The 21,168-nt window shown below is 41.2% G+C and overlaps 1 protein-coding gene across 8 annotated transcripts in view; it reads left to right on the top strand.

Annotated features, from left to right (window-relative positions):
* The window catches only part of BABAM2 (BRISC and BRCA1 A complex member 2), a 343,218-nt gene that overhangs the window by 276,978 nt on the left and 45,072 nt on the right, over positions 1-21,168 (top strand). For 5 of the 8 annotated variants that reach the window (XM_039887506.1, XM_039887508.1, XM_039887511.1 and 2 more), the window contains one exon: positions 15,561-15,671. The exons of the other annotated variants lie outside the window; for them this stretch is intronic. In XM_039887506.1, coding sequence (XP_039743440.1) covers positions 15,561-15,671 — 111 coding nt within the window. The remainder of the gene's footprint in view (positions 1-15,560; positions 15,672-21,168) is intronic. 8 annotated transcript variants of the gene reach the window in all.

Here is a 21,168-nt window from a genome sequence, read left to right as displayed (position 1 = left end):
TATATTTATTATAATGTAAACACGATATAGCTTGTGCTATTATTGCTACTAACAACTTTATATTTTCAAAATAAATGAAGAGAATAAAAGAAGTATATCCTCTTTGTAATTTGCTCGGTCTGTAATTTCCAGTGTGTCTTTAGGTCTTCGGTTGCTCTGTTCCTCCATTTTCTAGTTGTTACAGTGGGGATAGAGGGAAGCGGCAGCTTTATTTGGTGTAGGGGATGATGAGATTCTTACTCTGGTTCTTCTCTTCATTTTACATAATTAAAGTTCATACAGATTTCTTAATATTATTCTTTCAGTATGTCTTTATCTGTCTATCCATTCATTCATTCATCCATTCATTATTTTTAAGCTTACATTAAGTCCAGAAAACATTTATTTTATCAAGAGAGCTAAGTTTCTGGTAAAACTTTTTTTTTTTCCTAAGCTAGAGGAAATTGGCAACTGCAGACTAATTCTGCTAGTCATTTAAATAATTCTTTCCTTATAGGCCTGCAGTCAAGGCCAATAAGTTAAAAATCAGGACAGCTTTTGAAATTTTAAGTAAAATGCAGAGACTTCTGTTTATTGCTACAGTTGCCCCTTCCAAGCTCTGATTTCGTCAGGCTATGCGACCGCCAGTATACCCGTGGACATTATTTGCCGTGATGTAGCACTGTCATTTCACCACTCAAAGGCAAAGCTATCACCGTAGTAGCTCTTAGTTCCTGAGCAAAGTCATGTGGACTCATCTCCTTGCCACAGAAATAATCACTTGTAAGATTTTTAGCAGCAACAAACAAGGTGTTTACTAGATAATTCAGTTTGACAAAAACTGTAAGGTTTCTCGAACTTGCTTACTTTTGAGATACAAATCACATCTTTCTATAAATAGATTTGAAGTGCAAGTCAGAATTGGTAAAGAATCATAATGAACCATTATAAGAACCATAATGTTATGTATTAGAATTCATTTCAAACCAAATCTATAAAAAGTGCAATATTATTTTAGAATTAATATGTTTACTTGAGATCAGGCATATATAAAGATCTGTAGTTTAATTTTATTATTTCCAGTAGTAATAATAGCTATCAAAGCAACAGGAACTAAAATTGATTATTACCAAAAAGTGAAACCAATCAGTTCTCTATAGTTCAAATGATAAGAGAATATGGAAAAGGATAAAAGAAATTTACATTTTCTAAATGCCTTTTCGCTTTGATTATGAGAACTATTTGGTCTTTTAGGTACTTTAAACATTTGGGTAATTTTTATCCCGGACTTTGTTGGAGGTGGGTAGCCCTGCCAGGCAGTGGCGTTTGTCTTCCGTCACACACATAAACGAGCACCCTGTTCACAGTTTACAGCACAGGGAGCTCTCGTCCTTTAGCAACCGCTGTTGCTCTGGCGAGTCAGATTGAAACTTGAGTTTTGTCTTTAGAGTCTACTTCCAGAAAGACTTGTTTTGTGAAATTTCTGACACTGATTTGAGAATTTATTTCATTAATCTTCATTGGGAATATTCTCTTCATTCTGATACCGTGGATTATATGACATCTTTTTAATGACCTTACAAGACTTCTTGTAAGGAAGGATGCTGTAAATCAGATGCATATTACCATTCAATGATTTTCCTTTTATATATGTTGTATGATTCTTTTCAGCTGTAATTATTATATTAAAGTAATTGCTAAAGTGAGTTTATCTGATCAAAGAAAGATCATGAAAACTTAGTGATTTTAACTTAAAAGCTTATGCAGCTGCTTTGAAATTAATAAATTATAACTCAAGAAGGCATCTAACTCAGTGAAAGAAAGCAACTTTCTAGTATTGATCTAATTCAGTATAACTTTTTCTTAGAATTAATCTTGAAGTATTATTGACATTGGTGAAACTTGGACATTATTTTGATGCAAAGCTTTTGCTGTTGTTGAAGGTAATAGTTATAGTTATAGCAGCTAATAGGTATTGCATGTATACCATGCTCCAGACACTGTTCTCAGTACTTTGCATATATTTGTGTTACTTAATCTTCAAAACATCCTTTTTAGAGTAATTTCTAGTAGTGCCCCATTCACCAAATGACAAAAATGTGGCTCAAAAAGTGTAAATTGAATATATTTACTGTGACAGAGATAAGATTTCAATCCAGGAACTGATTCCAGAGCCCATGTGCTGAACTGCATTACTATTCTGCTTCAGATTATGCGAGCGGCGTCCCCAAGTATGTGATCAGTGTCGAAAGTCTTGGGAGCTTCACAGAGAACCTGTAGGCCCCAGGAACACAAGCAGAGGGTCAGTATCCAACCATGCAATCTCTCAGGAACATGAGTGGACGTCTCACCAAAGATGTTACTGATCTGGAGGCAGCGAGGCGTAAAGCTAGTGTCAGGTTGGTGTCCTCAGTGATGGTGACAGGTCGTCCAGCTGTAATCCTCTGCCCAGTGGCACATATATACTGGCTCTAGGGCCACTGGTTTCACTCTGTGGCCCTAGAAAGAGCAAAACTAAGTGGCTTAATTAAAAAAATTAATGAGCTACCAATAATCAAAAACTAGAGTTAACCTGTTTAGACATAGTGAATGTGATCAATTATAATAGTTCATTATACGAAGAGCGTGCAAATCTACAAAGTCAAATGCTACCTGAGCCAAACAGGCAGTGTAACATGGGAGTAGCCCAGGCTCTAAGACAAGAGGGAGTGGTAGGAACTGTGGCAAACTGCATGTTCCTTTACACAGTTTTGATTTTTAAAAAAGGAGTACAATTCAAACCTTTCTGTGGGCTGTATCTATCCTAATGGCCTACAGATCTCTTTTTAAAAAACACTTTATGCTAAAAATTTCAAACAAACAAACATAGAGAGAAAAGTATACAAACCCCCATTTGCCCATATTGCAGTTTTGTCTACCTTGTATTATTGATCTTGCCCTCCTTTTTAATTTTTTAAAAAATTCTTCTAGACTATTTTGAGGCAAACGTGAAATATCATTTCACCTATAAATAGTGTTTATTTCTAACAGATAAAGATTATTTTTATGAAAGATGTATCCAGAATAACATTATTGTATCTACTTATTTAATATCATCTAACATCCAGTCTTTGTTCAAATTTTCCTGTTTGTCTCAAACATGTGTTTTGTTTGCTCATTTGTTTGTTTGTTTTTACAGTTCATTTGTTCATATCAGTACCCAAATGAGTCAGGGCCTATAAATCTTGAAAATCTTTCTTTAGAATAGATGTGGACCCAAATATTGGGTGGATATTGCCACCCATTTTCCTTCTCCATAATTTATGGGCGAATTGTTTTAAAATGAGCCCAGTAGGACAGGAAGGCTGTAAGAGCATTTCAGGCAGAGAGGCTAATGTAAACAAAGGCACTGAGGGAAGAAATAGAGCCTACGTGAGGAACTGGAAGCAGTTTAGAATTCCTTGAATGCAGAATGGATCCTGGGGAATGGAGAGAGAGAGAGAGAGCTAAAGAGGCAGTCAGAGCCCAGAACTCATATAGCATTATATACCGGGGGGACAAATATGGACTTTATCCTGAGGATAGCAAGCAGTTTTTGTAGAGTGCTCAGTAGAGAAGTGGCATTTATTTGCTTTTTAAAAAAGACACTATTTTGGTGTTATGTAGAAGATGATTCGGCATGTCTGCTTATCCCTCACTTTACAGTAGAGGAAACTAGAATGCCCAGCGGTAAAGTAACTTGCTGAGATCTTGTAGCAAGTTGTTGAAGGAAACAGCATTTGAACTAAGAACTTCCGATTCCAAAACTCTTATTCTCAACCGTTCTAAAGCTTCGCACTGCGTGTGCCAGGGCACACCACTGGGTTGGGGCTAGGCAACAGATAGGCTACTGATTGCTTCCATTCTTGGGTGAGCTGGACCCCGTGGTCAGCGACCTCTGCTAGCCTCCCATGTTTTCTCCAGTGTGCCATAAAATCACAGCATTGCGGAGCACAGTACAACACTATATCGCCTCTTCTATAACAGTTCAAAGATCCTAGATATGTACGTGGTGAATAGACTCTTAACCCCGGTATACACGATGCATAAGGATTTCCTAGTTCCTTTCTGCAAATGAGATCCTCCAGGGTTTCCCGGTGTTATTTCTGATGCTCCCAACTGTGAATCTATTTCTTTGTCCTGTGAGTCTTTTGAACTCTCCCCAGCTTTGAAAAGGTGGATTAAGGATTCCCTGTCTCCAGGGAAACCATAGTACTTGCCATTGATAAGCAAACTTTGCATACAGGTGATCCTAGTGAAGATAATTGCCAAAAGGATTCTATCAGTGCGATTGAGGCCAGGGAACTAGTGATTACATTCACATTTTAAATGCCAACCACCCAGCATTCTCTGACCCGTACCACTGTCTTCACTCAGTTTCCCAATAAAGATACCAATTTAGTTGCACACGTTTTCCAGTTAGTCTTTCAGTTTGGACGTGGAGTCTTATATTGCTTTATAGGCCTGAACATTTGTAGAAATGGGTTTGCCTTTTTATGTACTCTCAGGTGACGGCCGAATTTAACGCCATGAACATTTAAGCATATTTGTTATGTTAGGCACCATACTGAATACTAAAAGATATGGGGCTGAATGAGATGTGTTCCTTTTCCAAAGGAACTCACCATCTAATATAATCAGATTCCCTGAGGCTTTGGCCAATGAAAGCTGTCTTGCGCGCTCTCTCTCTCTCTCTCTCTCTTTTTTTTTTTTCAGTTAGAAAACACTTTTTAATTTTTATTTATTTTTTTAACTTTTTTAAAACTTTTTTTTAATTTAAAAATTTTTTTGCATTTTACTTTTTAATTTTTCCCTCTTCCCCAACCCCCCAAAAGCTGTCTTTTTTTAAGTCTCTTTAGCTGTGCTAATATTTCTTATTTTTCATTTGGCTATAGCTTGGAAACCTCATATGTATTGTAAACTCTTTCCTGTGTCAGACAAATTAAGAGAATTTGCAAAGTTTATCCTTAAGCTCTTGTCTGATTGAGACCTCAGAAATGAATTGTGGTCTCAACAAAGCATCTCCAAATGGCATAACTTTTGTTTTATGTTGGAAGAATGGAGTGGGCTGAAACCCTTAGTTCAAACTGTTTCACCGCAGTCAGTCAATGAGAAGGTAGAAGCCATTTCGATGGAACAGTGCTTGAACACTGTATTTACAAGATGAAAACGTCAGTTGGCCTCAAACCAAGAGGACAGAATACTTCAAAAGACCCATTCTTCTGGGAGGTGAACAACCCAAGATTGCAGGCTCAGTGGACTCCACAGAGAGTAAACAAAAAGAGACTATACGCTCTAATGTTCAAAGACAGTTTATTCCAACATCATGCATTGTTTCCTCTATTCCAGAGATCATGAGGGCTACAGAAAACCAGCACGTTTGGAATCGTTTCTTGATTTCAGCTTTTCAAATTTGATTCTTATGACAACTAGAAAATTCTAGATTTAACTTTGGTAACCTGAGTGCATTTGTTTTTTAAGCCACGTTTTGAGCCAACGAGGTAATAACCAGTGGTTATAGTGCAGAAGTGGGAGCAAAGACCTCGACTTCTACTTCTGATCTCATTTTCTCCGTCAAATGAGTTAGGTCAACCTCACTTTCCCCATATGAGGTAATCAAATCAATTAATGTTCTTAGAGTAAGTTAATGGGCAGAAAATTGAAAAGCATAGTGGCTGCTACAGTGATTCCCCTCGATGACTCCTGGGTATTTCCAATTTGAGGGGAACAGGAAGGTAAGGCTTGGCCAGAATTCTCTGGCATGTGCTGGCTTGTTCTTTCTCATGCGTTCGCATGCACACACACACCTCCCCCCAGTGACAACGGTCAGCTAGCTGCATGCTCCTGGAACCAAGGCTTGGAGAAAAATAGAGTAACTGTCCCTCTCTCTCTGTCTGTCTCTTTCTCTGTCTCTCTGTCTCTCTGTCTCTCTGTCTCTCTGTCTCTCTCTCTCTCTCTCACACACACACACACACACACACAAATATTTATAGGGACCCTTCCTAAGAATGTTCCTTTAATACTTTTTTTAAAATTTTGTTTGAATAGACAATATAGTCATCTAATTATAAAAAATACACACTATGAAAAGTCCCACCCTCAACCCTGCTCAATCTACCCTGTTTCTCTTGTCACTTTTATTAGTTTTTTAAAATTCAGCCTAGCAGTTTGTTTATGTGAATAAACTTAATACAAATATATATTCTTCATTTTCTTCTTTCTTACATGGAAAGCAGCATACTGTATACCCTATTGGTACCTGAAACAAGTATTTTTGATGTCTTGTTATACCATGGATGTGGCATTCCTAACCTCCCCTCATCTTGGTTACTGAGTTAACTCAAAGGCTCAGAACCTGCAACTCTCTAGCTCTTATAAATTTAGGTGAGATTTATATTATGCTTCTGTCATTCCCAAGTTGTTGTTACACATGTCTTTTCAAAGTATAAGACTTTTTAGTATTTCAAAGTACTTTCCCATTTATCATCTCATTTAATTTGAATCTCCTAAATTCCCATGAAGTTGGAAGGGTAGGTATTGTCCTTGTTTTTAAGGTGAGGAATTGCCACGAGTCACACACTGGGTCTAAGGACTGTCTTCTGTACCTAATGCCACTTTTCTGTTCTCCAAAAACAGGAGAAAACTGCCTTCCATAGTTTTGTTAATACTTCTCCATGTTTACCATAGAGTCTTTCATGGTTTTTAAGAACTTTTTATTTTGAGATAATTGTATATTCACATGTAAGTGTAAGAAATAATAGAGGTTCTGTGTGTTCTTTACCCAGTTTCTTCCATGGTGACATGTTGACTTACTATAGTACAGCATCAGCAATCAGGATATCGACATTGACATAGTTAAGATGCAGAGCATCTGTATCAACACAAGTGCCATTTTATAGCAACATCCCTCTTGTCTCCCCCTCCCCTCCCCTCACCTCTCCTCTCTCTCATTTGAAATGGGGTTGATTCTTCAGGAAAGCCTAACAGCTGGAAACAAGCAATTCCAATCTCTATGGCTAACACAACAAAGGTTTATTTTTTTTATATCAGTTCAGTGGTGGTCATCAGAGGGTGGGGGGAAGATGCTGGCTTCTTCTGCCTTGTGACTCCACCATTCTGTATAGCCTCAGAATCCTCCATTGCACCTTCTGCTTCAGGCCAGCAGATCAGGGATTAGAAAGGCCAAGTCCAGAAGTGGCATTTATCCATCCCGTCCCTTGTCCATCAGTCAGAGTTTAGTCATCTGGCCCCACCTCACTGCAGGAATGCTGGGAAATTTGTTTGGCTATGCCCAACAGGAAAAACACTTGAGGAGCACATTTGTAAGACTAGTCATGGTGGTGTCGTCAGTTGTAAAAACTAGAAAAAAATCTAAATGCTTACTGATGGGGGAATGGATAAATAAGTTGTGTTAAACTCACCCCATGGAATATTATACAGTTGTGAAAATGACAAACCTATATCTACACACAATAAAGATGAAATCTTAAAAACCTATTGTTGACTGGAAAAGGCAAGTCACAGGAGACATAGAGCATGATAGAATTTTTATATAAAAAGCTCAAAAACAAGACAATATATTATTTAGGGATACAGAAATAGGCATTAAAACCATGTTTTTAAAAACCAAAGGAACAATGGATATTTAAGGTTGGTGCTTCTCTCTGGGGAGAGAGGCAGGAAGATTAAATAAAGAGAGGGAGCACACAGGTGGCTTCAGCCCATGGGTGATATCTTTGAGAGGAAGTGTAAATTCATACTCGTTCTGTTTTTTCACTATGTTACGGAACTTAAGTGTGTGTTACAAGTATTTTTTGATACGTATCAAATATTGCACAGTACTTTTTTTAAAAGAATGAGCTGGAACACTATAATTAGTAATAGTAGCAATAAATCTTTATTAGGTACAAAAATGTGACAAAGAACAGACCCATCACTTGTAAAGGTGACTCATATTAATTGGTGTTGCTAATACTGTGAAAGTGACCCAGTTTGGGACTGGGTCTGTGTAAGATCACAGATGTTGCTGGTCCCCATTGTTTTGAGCAGCCCCAGTGTGCTAGGCAAAATCCTATCTGGTTCTCCTGCAGTTTTCTTGAATTTCCGCTGCACTTTCTGTTAAATCAGTAACTCTCATCCAGTGAATCAGTTGTCTTCATACTCTTAGTGTGTAGTGCGACTTGATATCTTCTGTGGAGATTATTCCCAGCAGAAAAATCCTGCAAAGTTATATTGCGATCCTTCCCAGTGAAAGATAAGTTTTGTATATCTAAAGTTACTAAATACTCTCCCTTTACCTAGAAAGATGCAACCACATCCAGCATTTCAGCAAACAGAAGCTGAGGCTTGTAACAAACAGGAATAGTTATCGCCACAGATACGTGCCCAACTTCCAGGGCAACCAAATTACTTAATAAACAAGTCAGACCTTCTTTATCTTAAAGTGAAGGACCTAAAGGTAATAGTTGCCAGTCAGGATCCATCTCTTATCTGGCTGCTGGCAAACCGTCTGTAAATAATCAATCCAAAACAGTCCTCTGGGTTGTGGCTCTCTCCTTCCCTCTCCCTTCCTCCTTCTCTTCATACGATGTCTGAGCAGTAGGGCTTTCTGTGCTCTCTGCACCCGGAATAAGTCAGCATGTGGATACATCGCCGCATTTCCAGGAAAATGGACTGAGGTTATCAAGAAACCCCATCTGTCCAACCACTGATAAAAATCAAGGCATTTTATAGCCACCCAGAGAGTTAGCTCAGCAGCCGGGCTCTGGGACATGCAATGCAGCTCCTCTGGGAAATACCTGGCTGGGGAGTGACTTCGGTCTCCTGGGTAGAATGTTCACTTCTCAGACAGCAAACCCTTTGTAAAGGGAAACAGACTCTGTCAAAACTGGGTGGTGATGAGATAAAGGCGGCCACTCCTGTTTGAATGTTTGTCATTTCGGTGGGGATTTTGTTTAACAAGGTTTCTACCTTATCTGTTTTCTTACAGATTTATAGCTCCAAAGCCCATAAAAGGGAGGCTACAGATGTGAACATGGGCTGTGGAAAGACTTTAAAGAAACCTAGGCTATTCAATAAGAATAATCTTAAGATATTTTGGATTTTGTTCTCATTTTTTTACAGTGAAGATCACAAGAGGCTCTAACAGTACATGACTAATAGTACTTACCAGTACTTGGCTGACTATACATACTATGAAAATGGCAGAAGAAGTATTGCCTTGGCATTATTCATGGCACGTGTGCTATTTTCTGTTACTTTGCCCTGGAAAACCGGGTTAGGTCCACTATTAAAATTCAATTAAAAATTATTTATTGAACTCCTGTTCTGGGTCAGGCATTGTATCAGATACACAAATGAGATATGGTACCTTCCTCATGGAACTTAAGATTAGAAAATCATCGTTATATCCTACTGTTCCAGAAAATAATATTAAAATTGTCTTTTAAGCAAGGACCATATCTACGAAAAAGCTCTCTAGAGCCTCACTTACAGTGTGGAGAGGGTTCTGTTCACTGCTGCTGTTGGTCCTGCATTCGATTACACCTACACCAGACACCACCTTTGTCTTCTTACTCCTGGACCAAGAGTCAGCCTGCTGCTTACCCGGTTGGCCTGGTTAGTCCTTCAGTCTGTTGATACCTTCTGCTGTTTCTATAGAAGAGAAAGTGTCTCGGCCCTCAATCCAAATCAAACTAATAGCTGTCACTTATAGAACTCTTAACTATGAAACAATAACCGTGCTAGATAGTCTATGTGCATTATTTCATCTACTCTTTAAAATAATCCTGCAAGATAAAAATCACAATTGCTGTTCTACAAATAGAAAGCTAGAAGCAGAGAGGTTTAGTAACTTGTCTAACAACCCACAGGTGGTAAATGCAGAACGATTTAAATCAGGTTCCAAACGTCCACATTCAAACTCCAATCCCTTTCTGCTCTCCCTTGTTTTGTTTTATACAACGATGTAGTGTTGTTATTTCTTATTTCTTATAGTGATTTGATTTTGCCCTGTTTCCTTGGGATTCAGGAGTTAGTTGGCAAGGGGGACCATGAACATTGAGTTGACATTTACAGATGATCTACCAGAACTTTAACCTTAGATGCAAAAAAAGGATATGGAACATCTTAATTGGTTTTCTCCATTTAGAAGATGGCCGTCCATGAACACACAGCTAGATCTCTGTGGCATTTTTGACTAGTTTGGCAGTGTTTGAGAAAAAAGGAGGCAGCTGCTTCAAATGTCTGGAATTTCTCAGAAGAATACAGACCCAGGGTCTTAGAATGTTCACGCATCATCCAAGTAGAGGAGGTTTTTGTTAGTGCAAGGTGGTTGTGTGTTTGATTTGGTTGGGCTTTGAGCTGGACCAGAGCCACCACCTGCCACTGGGGCCACTTCCTGCTACATCAGGGAAGCTGTTCCTTCAAGGTCTTACCCGCCCAGGTAGTGATCCAACTTGACCTCCTCTCCTCATGACGTGGGCCCTCATGGGGATGTGCCTCCAACTGCAGTGGCGTGACTCAGTCACCGTCTTCAAATAGTTCCTGGTTCTCTTTTTCAAAGAAAGAAATTTTGAGAGATCAGCCTGTCAACACCTTGTGAAAGAAACAAGTCTCTTAAATGTCCGAGCCCCCTTTTTCAACTTTATTGAGGCATAATTAACAAAAATTATATATATTTAAGGTATACAACTGGATGTTGCAATATACATATGCACTGTGAAATGATCACAGTCCAGCTAATTAACATATCCATCACCTCACATAGTTACCACATTTTCTGTGTGTATGTGTGGCGAGAACACTTAAGATCTACCCTCTTAACAAATTTCAAGTATACAATACAGTATCGTTGACTGTAGTCGCCATGCTGTGCATTAGATCACCAGAACTTACTCATTTTGCATAACTGAAATTTTGTTCCCTTTGACTTAACAGCTCCTTGTTTTCCCCTCTCCGCAGCCCCTGGCAACCACCATTCTCCTCTCTGCCTCTATGAATTTGACTGGTTTAGATTTCACGAGTAAGTGAGATCATACAGTATTTGTCTTTCTGTGTCTGGTTTATTTCACTTAGCAAAATGTCCTTCAGGTTCATCCATTTTGTCACAAATGGCAAGATTTCCTTCTATTTAAAGGCTGAATAATATTCCTTTGTGCGTTTATGCATCATATTTTCTTGATTCACTCATCTATGGATAGACATTTAGATTGTTTTCATATCTTGGCCATTGGGAATAATGCTATAATGAACATGGAAGTGCAGCTATCTCTTCCAGATACTGATTTCATTTTCTTCTGAAAGATACCCAGGCGTGGGATTGCTGGATCATATGGTAGTTCTATTTTTAATTTTCTTGAAGACCCTCCATACTGTTTCCTATAGTAGTTGTACCAATTTACATTTCTACCAACAGTGCACAAGGGTCTCCTTTTCTCCACATTCTTGCCAACACTTGTTATGTCTTGTCTTTTTGATAATAGTCATCCTAAGTGGTGTGCGGTCACATCTCATTGCAGTTTCGATTTGCATTTCCCTCACAATTAGTACACCTTTTCATGTACCTGTTGGCCATTTGTATGTCTTTTTTGGAGAAATGTCTATTTAGGTCTTTGGCTGTTTTTTAATCGGGTTATTTGATTTTTGGCTGTTGAATTGTGTGGGTTCCTTGTATTTTGTGGGTATTGACCCCTTATTAGATATGTGGTTTGCAAATATTTCCTCCCATTTCGTAGGCCACCTTTTCACTCTGTTGATTGCTTCCTTTGCTATGTACTCGCCTTTTAGTTTTATACAATCACACTTGCCTATTTTTGCTTTCGTTACCTGTGTTTTTGGTGTCATATCCAAAAAAGTCATTGCCTAGACCAATGTCAAAAAACTTTTGTCCTATGTTTTTTCTAGTAGTTTTACAGTTTCAGGCCTTATATTCAAGTCTTTAATCCATTTTGAATTGAATTTTGTATGTGGCATAAGGGTCTAGTTTTATTCATCTGCATTTGGATATCTAGTTTTCCCAGCAGCATTTATTAAAAAAAGAATCTTTCTCTCATTGTGTGACCTTGGTGACCTTGTCAAAAATCAGTTGACTGTAAATACATGGATTATTCCCGGGCTGTTTCTTTGGTGTGTATATTTTTATGCCAGTACCATGCTGATTAGATTAGTGTAGCTTTGTAGCATGTTTTGAAATCAGGAGATGTGATGCCTCCAGCTTTGGTCTTGGTCATGGTTGCTTTAGCTCTTCAGGGTCTTTTGTAGTTTCATGTGAATTTTAGGATTTTTTTTTTTTAATGTCTGTAAAGAATGCCCTTGGGATTTTGATAGGAATTACATTGAATTTGTAGATCACTTCTGGTAATATGGTAAATGTCTGTGCCCTTTTTCCAGAAGGCTGTAAGAGTATAGCATAAAACTGAAAATTAGACAAAGGTTTATTCAGTTTGGTTCAGATTCAGTGGACACAGCAAGTGTTCCATTGACATACAGAAACTGAGGCAATTGCATGGTATTGGAAAGGATTTTAAATAAATACAGAAACCATGTATCATGCCAGATCTATTCTTTATGAAGCCATTAGTTAAAAGAGAAAGGGCCAGCCATGCAAGTTAACTGTATGATGTAATATTGGAAGACTCTGCCTATCAGATTGAAAATGGCAGGTTTAAAATGGGTTTTCAAGTTTTATAAATGTGTGCTCAAGCTTGGTAATTACCCTTAGCTTATGGCATTTTTGCAGTCAGTAATATTTAATAACTTCAGATCATCACTCATCTAGTTCTGTGCACTTGGTAGATTTTAGAGGTGGTTCTGACTATCAAGGGCATTACCTTTCAGTTAGCAGTGTGGACAGAGAAAGGGGGAACAGATACAATGTAGGATACAAATACATTCTAAGAGGGGAGGAGAGGGAGAGTTATGTTGGCTGGTAGAGAATTGGGAGAACTCTTTTGGGAAAGTCTCCAAGAGGTTTTAAGATTCTACTTTGAAGGTGGGGTATGGTATGATAGTTACTGTTCACAAAAGCAGCAATAGATGTCCATGACTGAACTATGTTCAGAGTTATAATTCAGAAAGCCTAATAAAAATCAAATATTTATCCATGATAAAGTTGTACAAACTAAATGAAATATCGGGTTTTTTGGTCAGTTTAGAATTGCGTCAGGTTGGTTTAGCAATGTGGATTTCTCCTCAGAAAATGGTCATTAAAGCAAACTCTTTTACGACTTGTGGCTTTGGGGAGGGAAGTGGAGTGGAGGATGAACCCCATGTAATAAAAAGGGCAACCTATTGCTTAAGCAAAGGCTCAAAGATAAGTGGAAGGCCAGTTTGGCTCAACTCAAGGATTCAGACCCAGTGTATGTCAAACAGTAAAATGAAGAAGTTGACATTTGTTCCAGAGGGTTGTAGGATGTAGCATAAAGCTGAAAATTGGACATAGGTTTATTCAGATTGGTTCAGATTCAGTGGACACCACACAGAGGGAACAAATAGTTACTGAGCCTCTCCCATGTCAGAAGTACAAGACCATATGAGATGGCACGTGCCCTCGAGTTACTCATTGTCTAGCAGGAAAGTCTGAGACTAGGAAAGCCCACGGCAAGGTAGGGACTTCCAGAGTTCCATGGAGACGTCTGAACCCATGTCAGTTCCATGGGACTGACAAGGCTGGAGTAGCATGAAGAGTGATGAGAGCTGTGGAGATGGGGAAGCCAGTAGGGCCCAGGAGCACCAGTCCTCACTAGGAGCTGGAAAAGGGTAACCACCCCCTCCCACGCCCTCATCCCACCATCACGGGAACTCATCTTCACGGCCGCTGTACTCAGCCAGTCTTCTGGAATGCCACAAAATTTTTTTCACTCTGGCCGGTAAAGGTAAAAATGACAGGAGTGAATATAGGCACATGGAGCTGAAATAGCATCCCATCCAGACAGGTTTTACCAGATTCCCTGGAGTGAACATCTTCTGCTCCACCCAGCTTTTAATGGCAGGATCAGACTGTGAATTGAAGCTCTAAACCTTGGAATGGTGTGTAATTTCTCCTTCTCTTTTACCCACTTTATCTACTTGGGCCCTACATGGTGCAATACAGTATGTTGTACACCTCCAGCCTACACCAGACCCCCTCAAAGCCTTCAAAAGGTCTGACACCTGAACACCTTCCTGCCGTTCTCCTCTCCACGTGCCCCCTCCAGAATTGGGGGGTGGACGGTGGTTGCTGGACCTGTATATTTTAAAAACATCTGCATAGGTAAGTGTGATGCACAGCTAGTCCTGAGAACTACACAGATAGTAGAAAAAAACACCTCAGGGTCAGAATAGCTGGGCTGAGTTCTCGGTCTCATCACATTCTGGTCCTGAGACATTTCTCATCTGTGAGATGGAGTTGATGCTTATCCCGCCTTCCTCACAGGGTTTTTGTGAGCGTTAAATCGTATGAAAGCAAATTGGAAACCCTTACATGCTAAAGAAATGAAAGGTGTGTTATTTGTCACTGTTTGCCATTCCCGTTCCTCCACCCTAGCTTATAACCAGTCACCTCACTCCAGGAGTATTTCACTGGCCAGCTGGTTTGTCTGTGGTCCCTGTGTCCTGCCACCAAATTATTTATATAGGAACATTTCCATTTTGTTTTCTGCACAGAAGCACCCACTGGCCTCTCTCAGGAGACAGGGTCACCTCGCTCGCTCGGCCTTGGCCTCTTTGTTGCCCCTCCTTGCTTCTCTCCTTGACCTTTATAACTTTCTTGCACCATTTCTTAAAACCTATCTCCAGTTTTCTCTCTAATCTGATCACCCCCCATCTCATAGTACTTGATCTGAATCATATAATTATGAGACTTTAACATATTTTATCGTAGATGGTTTTTTAGTTGTCGTGTGTATTTGCTTGGTTATTCTGGTTAATTTGCTTGTCAAGGTCCAAGACAACATCGAAACGATGTTTTAAATTATGATATTATTATACACAGTGCCCAGTGCAGTGTTAGGCACTCAGCAGAGTTCCAGCAATCATGTGCTGAATCGGGGTGGGGGCGGGGAGCCGGAGCACACTTGCAGTCTGTAAAGGACTTTCGTTTACAGGATGTCTTTTCACCATCACCACTGTGAGAGGAAGATGGCTATTCTCCCCATTTTGCAAATGAGAAAAGAGAGGCTTAGAGAGGTTAAGTAACATCTTGTAGGAAAACTTGTAGGAAAGAAGGGGGGACAAGGGAATAGCGTGTCCTGGAAGAGCCAGAGTGTGGCAGAGCCCGCAGGTTGGGCGTAGAGGTACAGGTAGAACACAGGCCATGGCTGAGGCTTGGGGCTGAAGCTGAATGAGTGGAGACCTCTCAGAAGTCACCAGACCCATGCTGCGGTAGACACCATGGCAGAGGACGGCTGGTCACCAGGGTGAAGGGCAGCAACCAGGGGACTCCAGCGAACCTCCTAGGGACAAGTCATGTGAACAAGAATCAGGAGGGATGTAGGTGACTCTGGTTGGAGCCCAGCAGTGGCTTTGTAGAGTATTTCCTGGGGAATATTCAAATGGACCAGTGATTTCATCTTTCTATTCTAAAGCACCCCAGCAACCTGGGAGAGATTGTCCACGAAGCCATCTGATTGAGGGCAGGTGGTCTGATCTCTTAAAGGAGAAGCCTGAACAGCAGTGGAAACTTTCTCGGCCTGGAGGTATCAGTAATCCCATTCCTGACCAAACACCGATGCGTAACCCTTTCATTCTTCTCTGGCTTCAGCCTGAGTGTAGATTAACAGTGCTTCGATATTTCAGTGTTGCTGCCTCATCTATGCAGGTGTAAGCTCCTTGCAGGTAACCTGCTCTTGCCTCCAGTTGAATTCATTGCACCTGTTACCTAACTGAGGCAAGCCTGGGGTGAGGCTGGTGAGAGCTGGCAATGCCAGGCCCAGAGAGGCAGGGTAAAGACCAGAAGGCAGGCCTAGGGGCTGGACAGCTACCCGCACACAGGCGGAGTACCGCAGCTCGGCATGTGCTGGAGAATCCAGGGCATGCTGCGGGAAGCAGCTACTGGGAGAGTAAAGATTAATGTTTAATGTATATGCATTTATTAGTTTGGCTGGCTCTTTTGTCAAAAATGTTATAACTTTACAGTTCAGGATTTTAAAGTAAATAAGATTACTGATATCTCTCTTTCCACAGGTAGTATGCACTCCTCACCAAGGAAGAGTGCAGAGTCTTTCATTAATCTTTAACCTGAAACATTAAATTCCAGTTTTCATAAGCTCTTAGAAATAGCTTTGAAAGGACTTCTTCCCCCACCCACAGTCCAAACCCCTATCCATGTCAAAGGTTAGGAGTGAACCATATTTCCATGAAAACGTTTGATGAAACCCTTCCCAAGTCTACAAATTTTGATCTCAAAAGAAAAAAAAAAAAAAGGCTAACATGGCAGTAAGATTTGTACCTTCACAAGTAAATATTACAATTTAGCTGGATGACTTGTGGAAGCTCGTCAGGTCGAAGTGACTCACTTGCATAGATGAAGTTATTTTTAGAGATGTAATTTGTACTGTTTAGAAAAGAATAAAGAGACGGTAAAAGGCTAGATCACTTGTTACAGTTTACAGAGCTCATGAACCCAGCATCCATGCAAAAGATGACTAAGCAATGGGTCGGTTGGTACTTTCTCTCAGAATTTTACAGATGTGAGTCACCCACTTTAGATTGCAGACACAGCATCAAGGTACCTGTGACTCAGCTCCCATTTAGAAAAAGCACTAGAATTTAATTCTAATACACTTTTGTAGTTAAGTACTGAGGAAATTACGTACCAAAGCAACGTATGCCTTTGTACCATGCAGACATCGGATGTTTTTAGCAAGAATTGATTTATCTACATCTCTGGCCTTTGAAAGAATCTATTTGTGACCCACACTGGCCACCATGCCCGTCAGTCGGCATTGTACCTCGCAATTGCGTCTTTCTTTAGATTTGGGTCTCTGACCGTAGTGCACAACTGTCCTCAGTAGACGTCTCAGCTTTGGCCTTTCTGCACTAAGATTTCCAACAGTCAGGCCACATCCTTTAAACTGTGTGTGTGTGTGTGTGTGTGTGTAGAATATCTGTGACCTAACATACAAAAATACTAGTTTTCATAAGCTGACAGAGCTTTCAAAGGCTACTCCCCTCCACACTCTGCCCTTGGCAGGGATTAGAAGAAATAAAATAATATTTTAGTAGAGTATTTTTTTATGTTAAAAAAAGTTGTGTTAATGTGCACACGTTGATAAGAATAATCTCTAGATATAAGCGGACTGGTCGAAGCAAACGTGTCCCCCTGCAAGGCCGCTGCTCTGTTCTCAGGCCTGCACGGGGCTCTGCTGGCCGAGTGACCCCCAGACGCAGCCTCACACTGGGATCACCCCCTCATCACTGACACACGCCGATGCACAGTCTGTTCAGATTTAAGCCCTCAGAACATTTCCTTTCTAGTATGCAGAAGATTGTCCTGTGCACTTTGTACATATATCAATAGGTTATTCAAAACTAACATGGAATTTTATATTTATTCTTTTTATCAAAGAAACATGAACATAGGTTTTTTTTAAAAATCAAAGAAACATGAACATACAAAAGCAAATATTCTACAAATATGAAAAGCGAAAGTACTCTGCCCCATGGGCCTGCTCATTGACAGTCACCAGTTCTGTTAACTGGCATTTTCCTCAGCTACTGTTTCATCCCTCACCTGCTGTGTCTGAGAAGGTCAGGGCATGCAGAGGCTAGAAACCTGGTCCCAGTGTCAAAGAGAAGAGTCTTGTGTGCATTCAAGTCAACTCAGCTAGCACTTAAGTGTCTGCCATGGGCTGAGCCCTGTGCTAGGCCCTGTGGTCACAGAAAGGGGTATGTGCCCTAAGGAGTTTGCAGTTAGGTGGGGGAGGTAGATGTGCAAATACATTAATACAACCTACTGTGTGGAAAACATTCTATCTAGTACAGATGTATAACACAGGCATATTAAACCTCTTCTGTGGGGTTTTAGAGAAATGTCCTAGATCTGGGTCTTTAAGTACAAATAGAAATTTGCTATGTAGACAATAAGGAAAGAGTGTCCCAGACAGAGAGAACAGTGTGCTCATGGACAGATGTAGTGCATTCAGAAGATTGGGAATAATTCATAAAATTGCATTTTTAGGGTGCATGAGTTAAGGGGGTAATAGGAGATGAGGCAGGAAAGGAATGTGCCTGGTTATTTAAGGGGCTTAAGTACATCCTCTTGCTGATGGAAAGCCTTGGAAAGATTTTCGACAAGGATGTGCCTTTATCTCAGTTACATTATCTGTCCGATGGCAAAGTGGAGGATGAATTTAAGTGGGAAGAAGTCAAGGCGTAGGAAGACCATTTGGAGTAACTGGTCCAGGCAAGATAGTATAAGGTGCTAAAACAGTGGGAGTAGGTAGGGAGGGGCAGGAAAGGACGGGCTCTAGAAGTACTGCAGAGGTAGGATCAGCAGGCCGTAGGGAACACTTAGATTTTGGGAAGGAGGAAGAGGGAGGAATTGCAGATTACTGTGTAATTCCTGGCTAGGATAGCTGAGTAGCGAATGGAAATTGAAGAGGACTGTAATTGGGGAGAAAGATAATGAGTTTGAGTAATTGAGCTTGAGGAGTTTATCTGATAAGCAGGTGTATTTATTCAGTAAGTGGCCAAAAAATGTCCTGATTGATGCAGATTTATGATCCAGGGAGCACTAGCATGGGACTGGTGGGATTGCCACAGGACTTATCTGTAATGAGAGGACTAAAAACAACTCTGGGGAGGGCAACAGCTAGTCTTGGATGGAGGCTACGCACCAGCAGAGGTAAGATGAGGATCAGGAGAGAGGCGCACTGGGAAGGCGGAAGTGGCAAGTGAGATGAAAGTGGAAAGCACTTGTGTTGGAAGTTAATGGTCATCGTGCACAGTGCTGGAGCAATAAGAGATACTCATGCGGTTAGGCGGGCTGAAGCCTCGTATCCTGGGGTTGCAGAATTAATTGACAGTGAAGAAGCGAGGCCAGTCCTCTTTCAAGAGTTTGGGGATTAAAGGAAGAGCGGATTAACAGTAGCTAGTAGAGGTGGTGGTCAGGAGGGGTGCTTTTGGGGTAAGAGATTCTTCAACATGATGAGAAGGAATCAGTGGAGGAGAGGTTGAAATTTAGAGGGAAAAGAGAGATCATTGGAAGAGCAAATTCCTGTAGGTGGCTTAAACGTATGGAACCTGAGATGCAGTTCAAGGAAGCAGCTTTGGACAAGAAGGAATGCTGTGTCCTTTGGGATGGAGAGAAAGGATGCAGACAGTGTGGGGCAGAAATGGAGGTATTTGCCTTGAGTGTCCATTTTCTCTAAGAAATTGGAAGCAGGATCATCTCCTGAGTGAAGGTGTCAGAGATGGGATTGGGATTTTTAAAGAGATGGGAAGTTCTGGGATAGTCATCAAGGCCAGCACAGCAAAATGAGAGTTGTTTAATTCATCTCTATATTACCAGCACCTAAGGGTGCTGAGAGTATAGCCAGTACTCAAAAATGTCTCTGAATCAATGACTTTAAATTGTGGTCAGAGAGTAGGATTTTGGAAGTTATTATGTTCCAGCTGGAGCACGAAGGGATAATGAGAAGGTTCAGGGTGTGGCTGCAGGGAAGTGGGTCCTGGCTGGGTCACCCCTATAAAAGCTGAAGTTACCTTGGATTATTACAGCAGTGAATTACAGAATGAAGAAGACTTGAAGCAGGTGTAGACATTTTCAAGAACGTTAGTTATAACCAGGAGGCTGAGTTGATGACAGCAACGAGAAGCAACAGAGGTGATCTAGCCAAATGGTATGAGCTTCAAATAGGATGCTTTTTTTGCAGAGGCAAGGCTGAGTATGTAGGCAGGTCTGAGAAAACCAGTGACTTCAGCTCAAGAGGGTGGCCAAGGGAGAAAGCCGAGTTTCACCAGAGACCAGGGAATGACAGGAACGTTCTAAGAAGAAGGCGAGAAAGTGACTCCTGAAGTAGAAGCAGGGGCAAGCAGGCTGTGGTACAGACCAGCTGTTTGTCCTAAGAGGATGCAGAGTGACAGAGGGCACTAGGAAGAGTCAGGAGGACAGATTTTTTATTTTTACAGAAGGTGGGCCTCACTGAAAGTGAAGGACCGATTTTAGTGAGGGAGGAGGTGGGTGAGAGGCACATAAAGCCCTGCACAGGGGCAGCGAGTAAGAAGACATCCCCAGCAGCAACAAACGTCATGGTGGAAAACGTGTCACTGTCTGGAACTCTGTCAGACACTCAGAGAGTCATAGTGAGCCTGGTGGCCAAACTGCCCAGTGGGCTCCCTCTATGGGTGCATGTGTCCCAGGAGAGCTGCCCCTGAGGCCTGGACTGTCCTGGCTCCAACACACATGAGGCATGGCTCATAGCTGCTTGGAGCACAGGCTCCGCTCAGTGCACCTCTGCGAGCTGCAGACCGTTGCTTATCGCCCGACTGAGAAGAGACCCATACAGAAACTGAGAATCAACATTTAGAAACTTCTGTGGCGATTTCACGTTGCCGTGACATCCAAGCACATAACTGGGTTTTCAGGCATTCAGTTTTATTTTATATGCCTGTGGCAGATGGGAAATTAAAAGGAAAAACAGAACTGGTCCTTGACCTCAGAATTAACAAAGCACAGCTCGACAACATCTCTACTTCGGCCTGAGGCCTCGACATAGGAACACCTGCTCCTCGGGTGAACCCAAAGGCCTGCCACCTTGCTCTGGTCCTGCGGTCCCCATGACTGTCACAGCCTGTCCAACCACAATATTTCTTGGCCATAGAGTTCAGCCCCTCCTGAGCAAAACATAGACAAGAATGAAACACTCAGCCGGTGTCACTAACTTCCTGCCCGAGGAGCCCCTTGGAGTCACTGTGAAGTTTGTGCTTCGCTTTCTCTGCCACTGCCGAGTGAGTAGGCAGCTTGGGAATCAAAGCAGAGTTGTCCCTGGACCTGAGATTTAGTCAGCCAGGAATCTCAGGACGGTTCGCAGTGATGCACGTCAGTGAAGCAAGACCATTGATCTTACTATCTACTCTTTGTTATCTACTGAAGGAAGATGACACATTATGAAACAAAGAAAAAGAAAACAGAGCCTGCATGGTGCTAGCCAGGCTGTCCTCCCCTGACCCCAGCACAGTGAGTCGTCCTCC

This window comes from Pteropus medius, unplaced genomic scaffold (genome assembly GCF_902729225.1).
Source record: "Pteropus medius unplaced genomic scaffold, Ma_sr-lr_union100, whole genome shotgun sequence".
NCBI lineage: Eukaryota > Metazoa > Chordata > Mammalia > Chiroptera > Pteropodidae > Pteropus > Pteropus medius.
The sequence above is the reverse complement of the archived record's forward strand: the minus strand, read 5'-3'. Positions and strand labels throughout refer to the sequence as shown.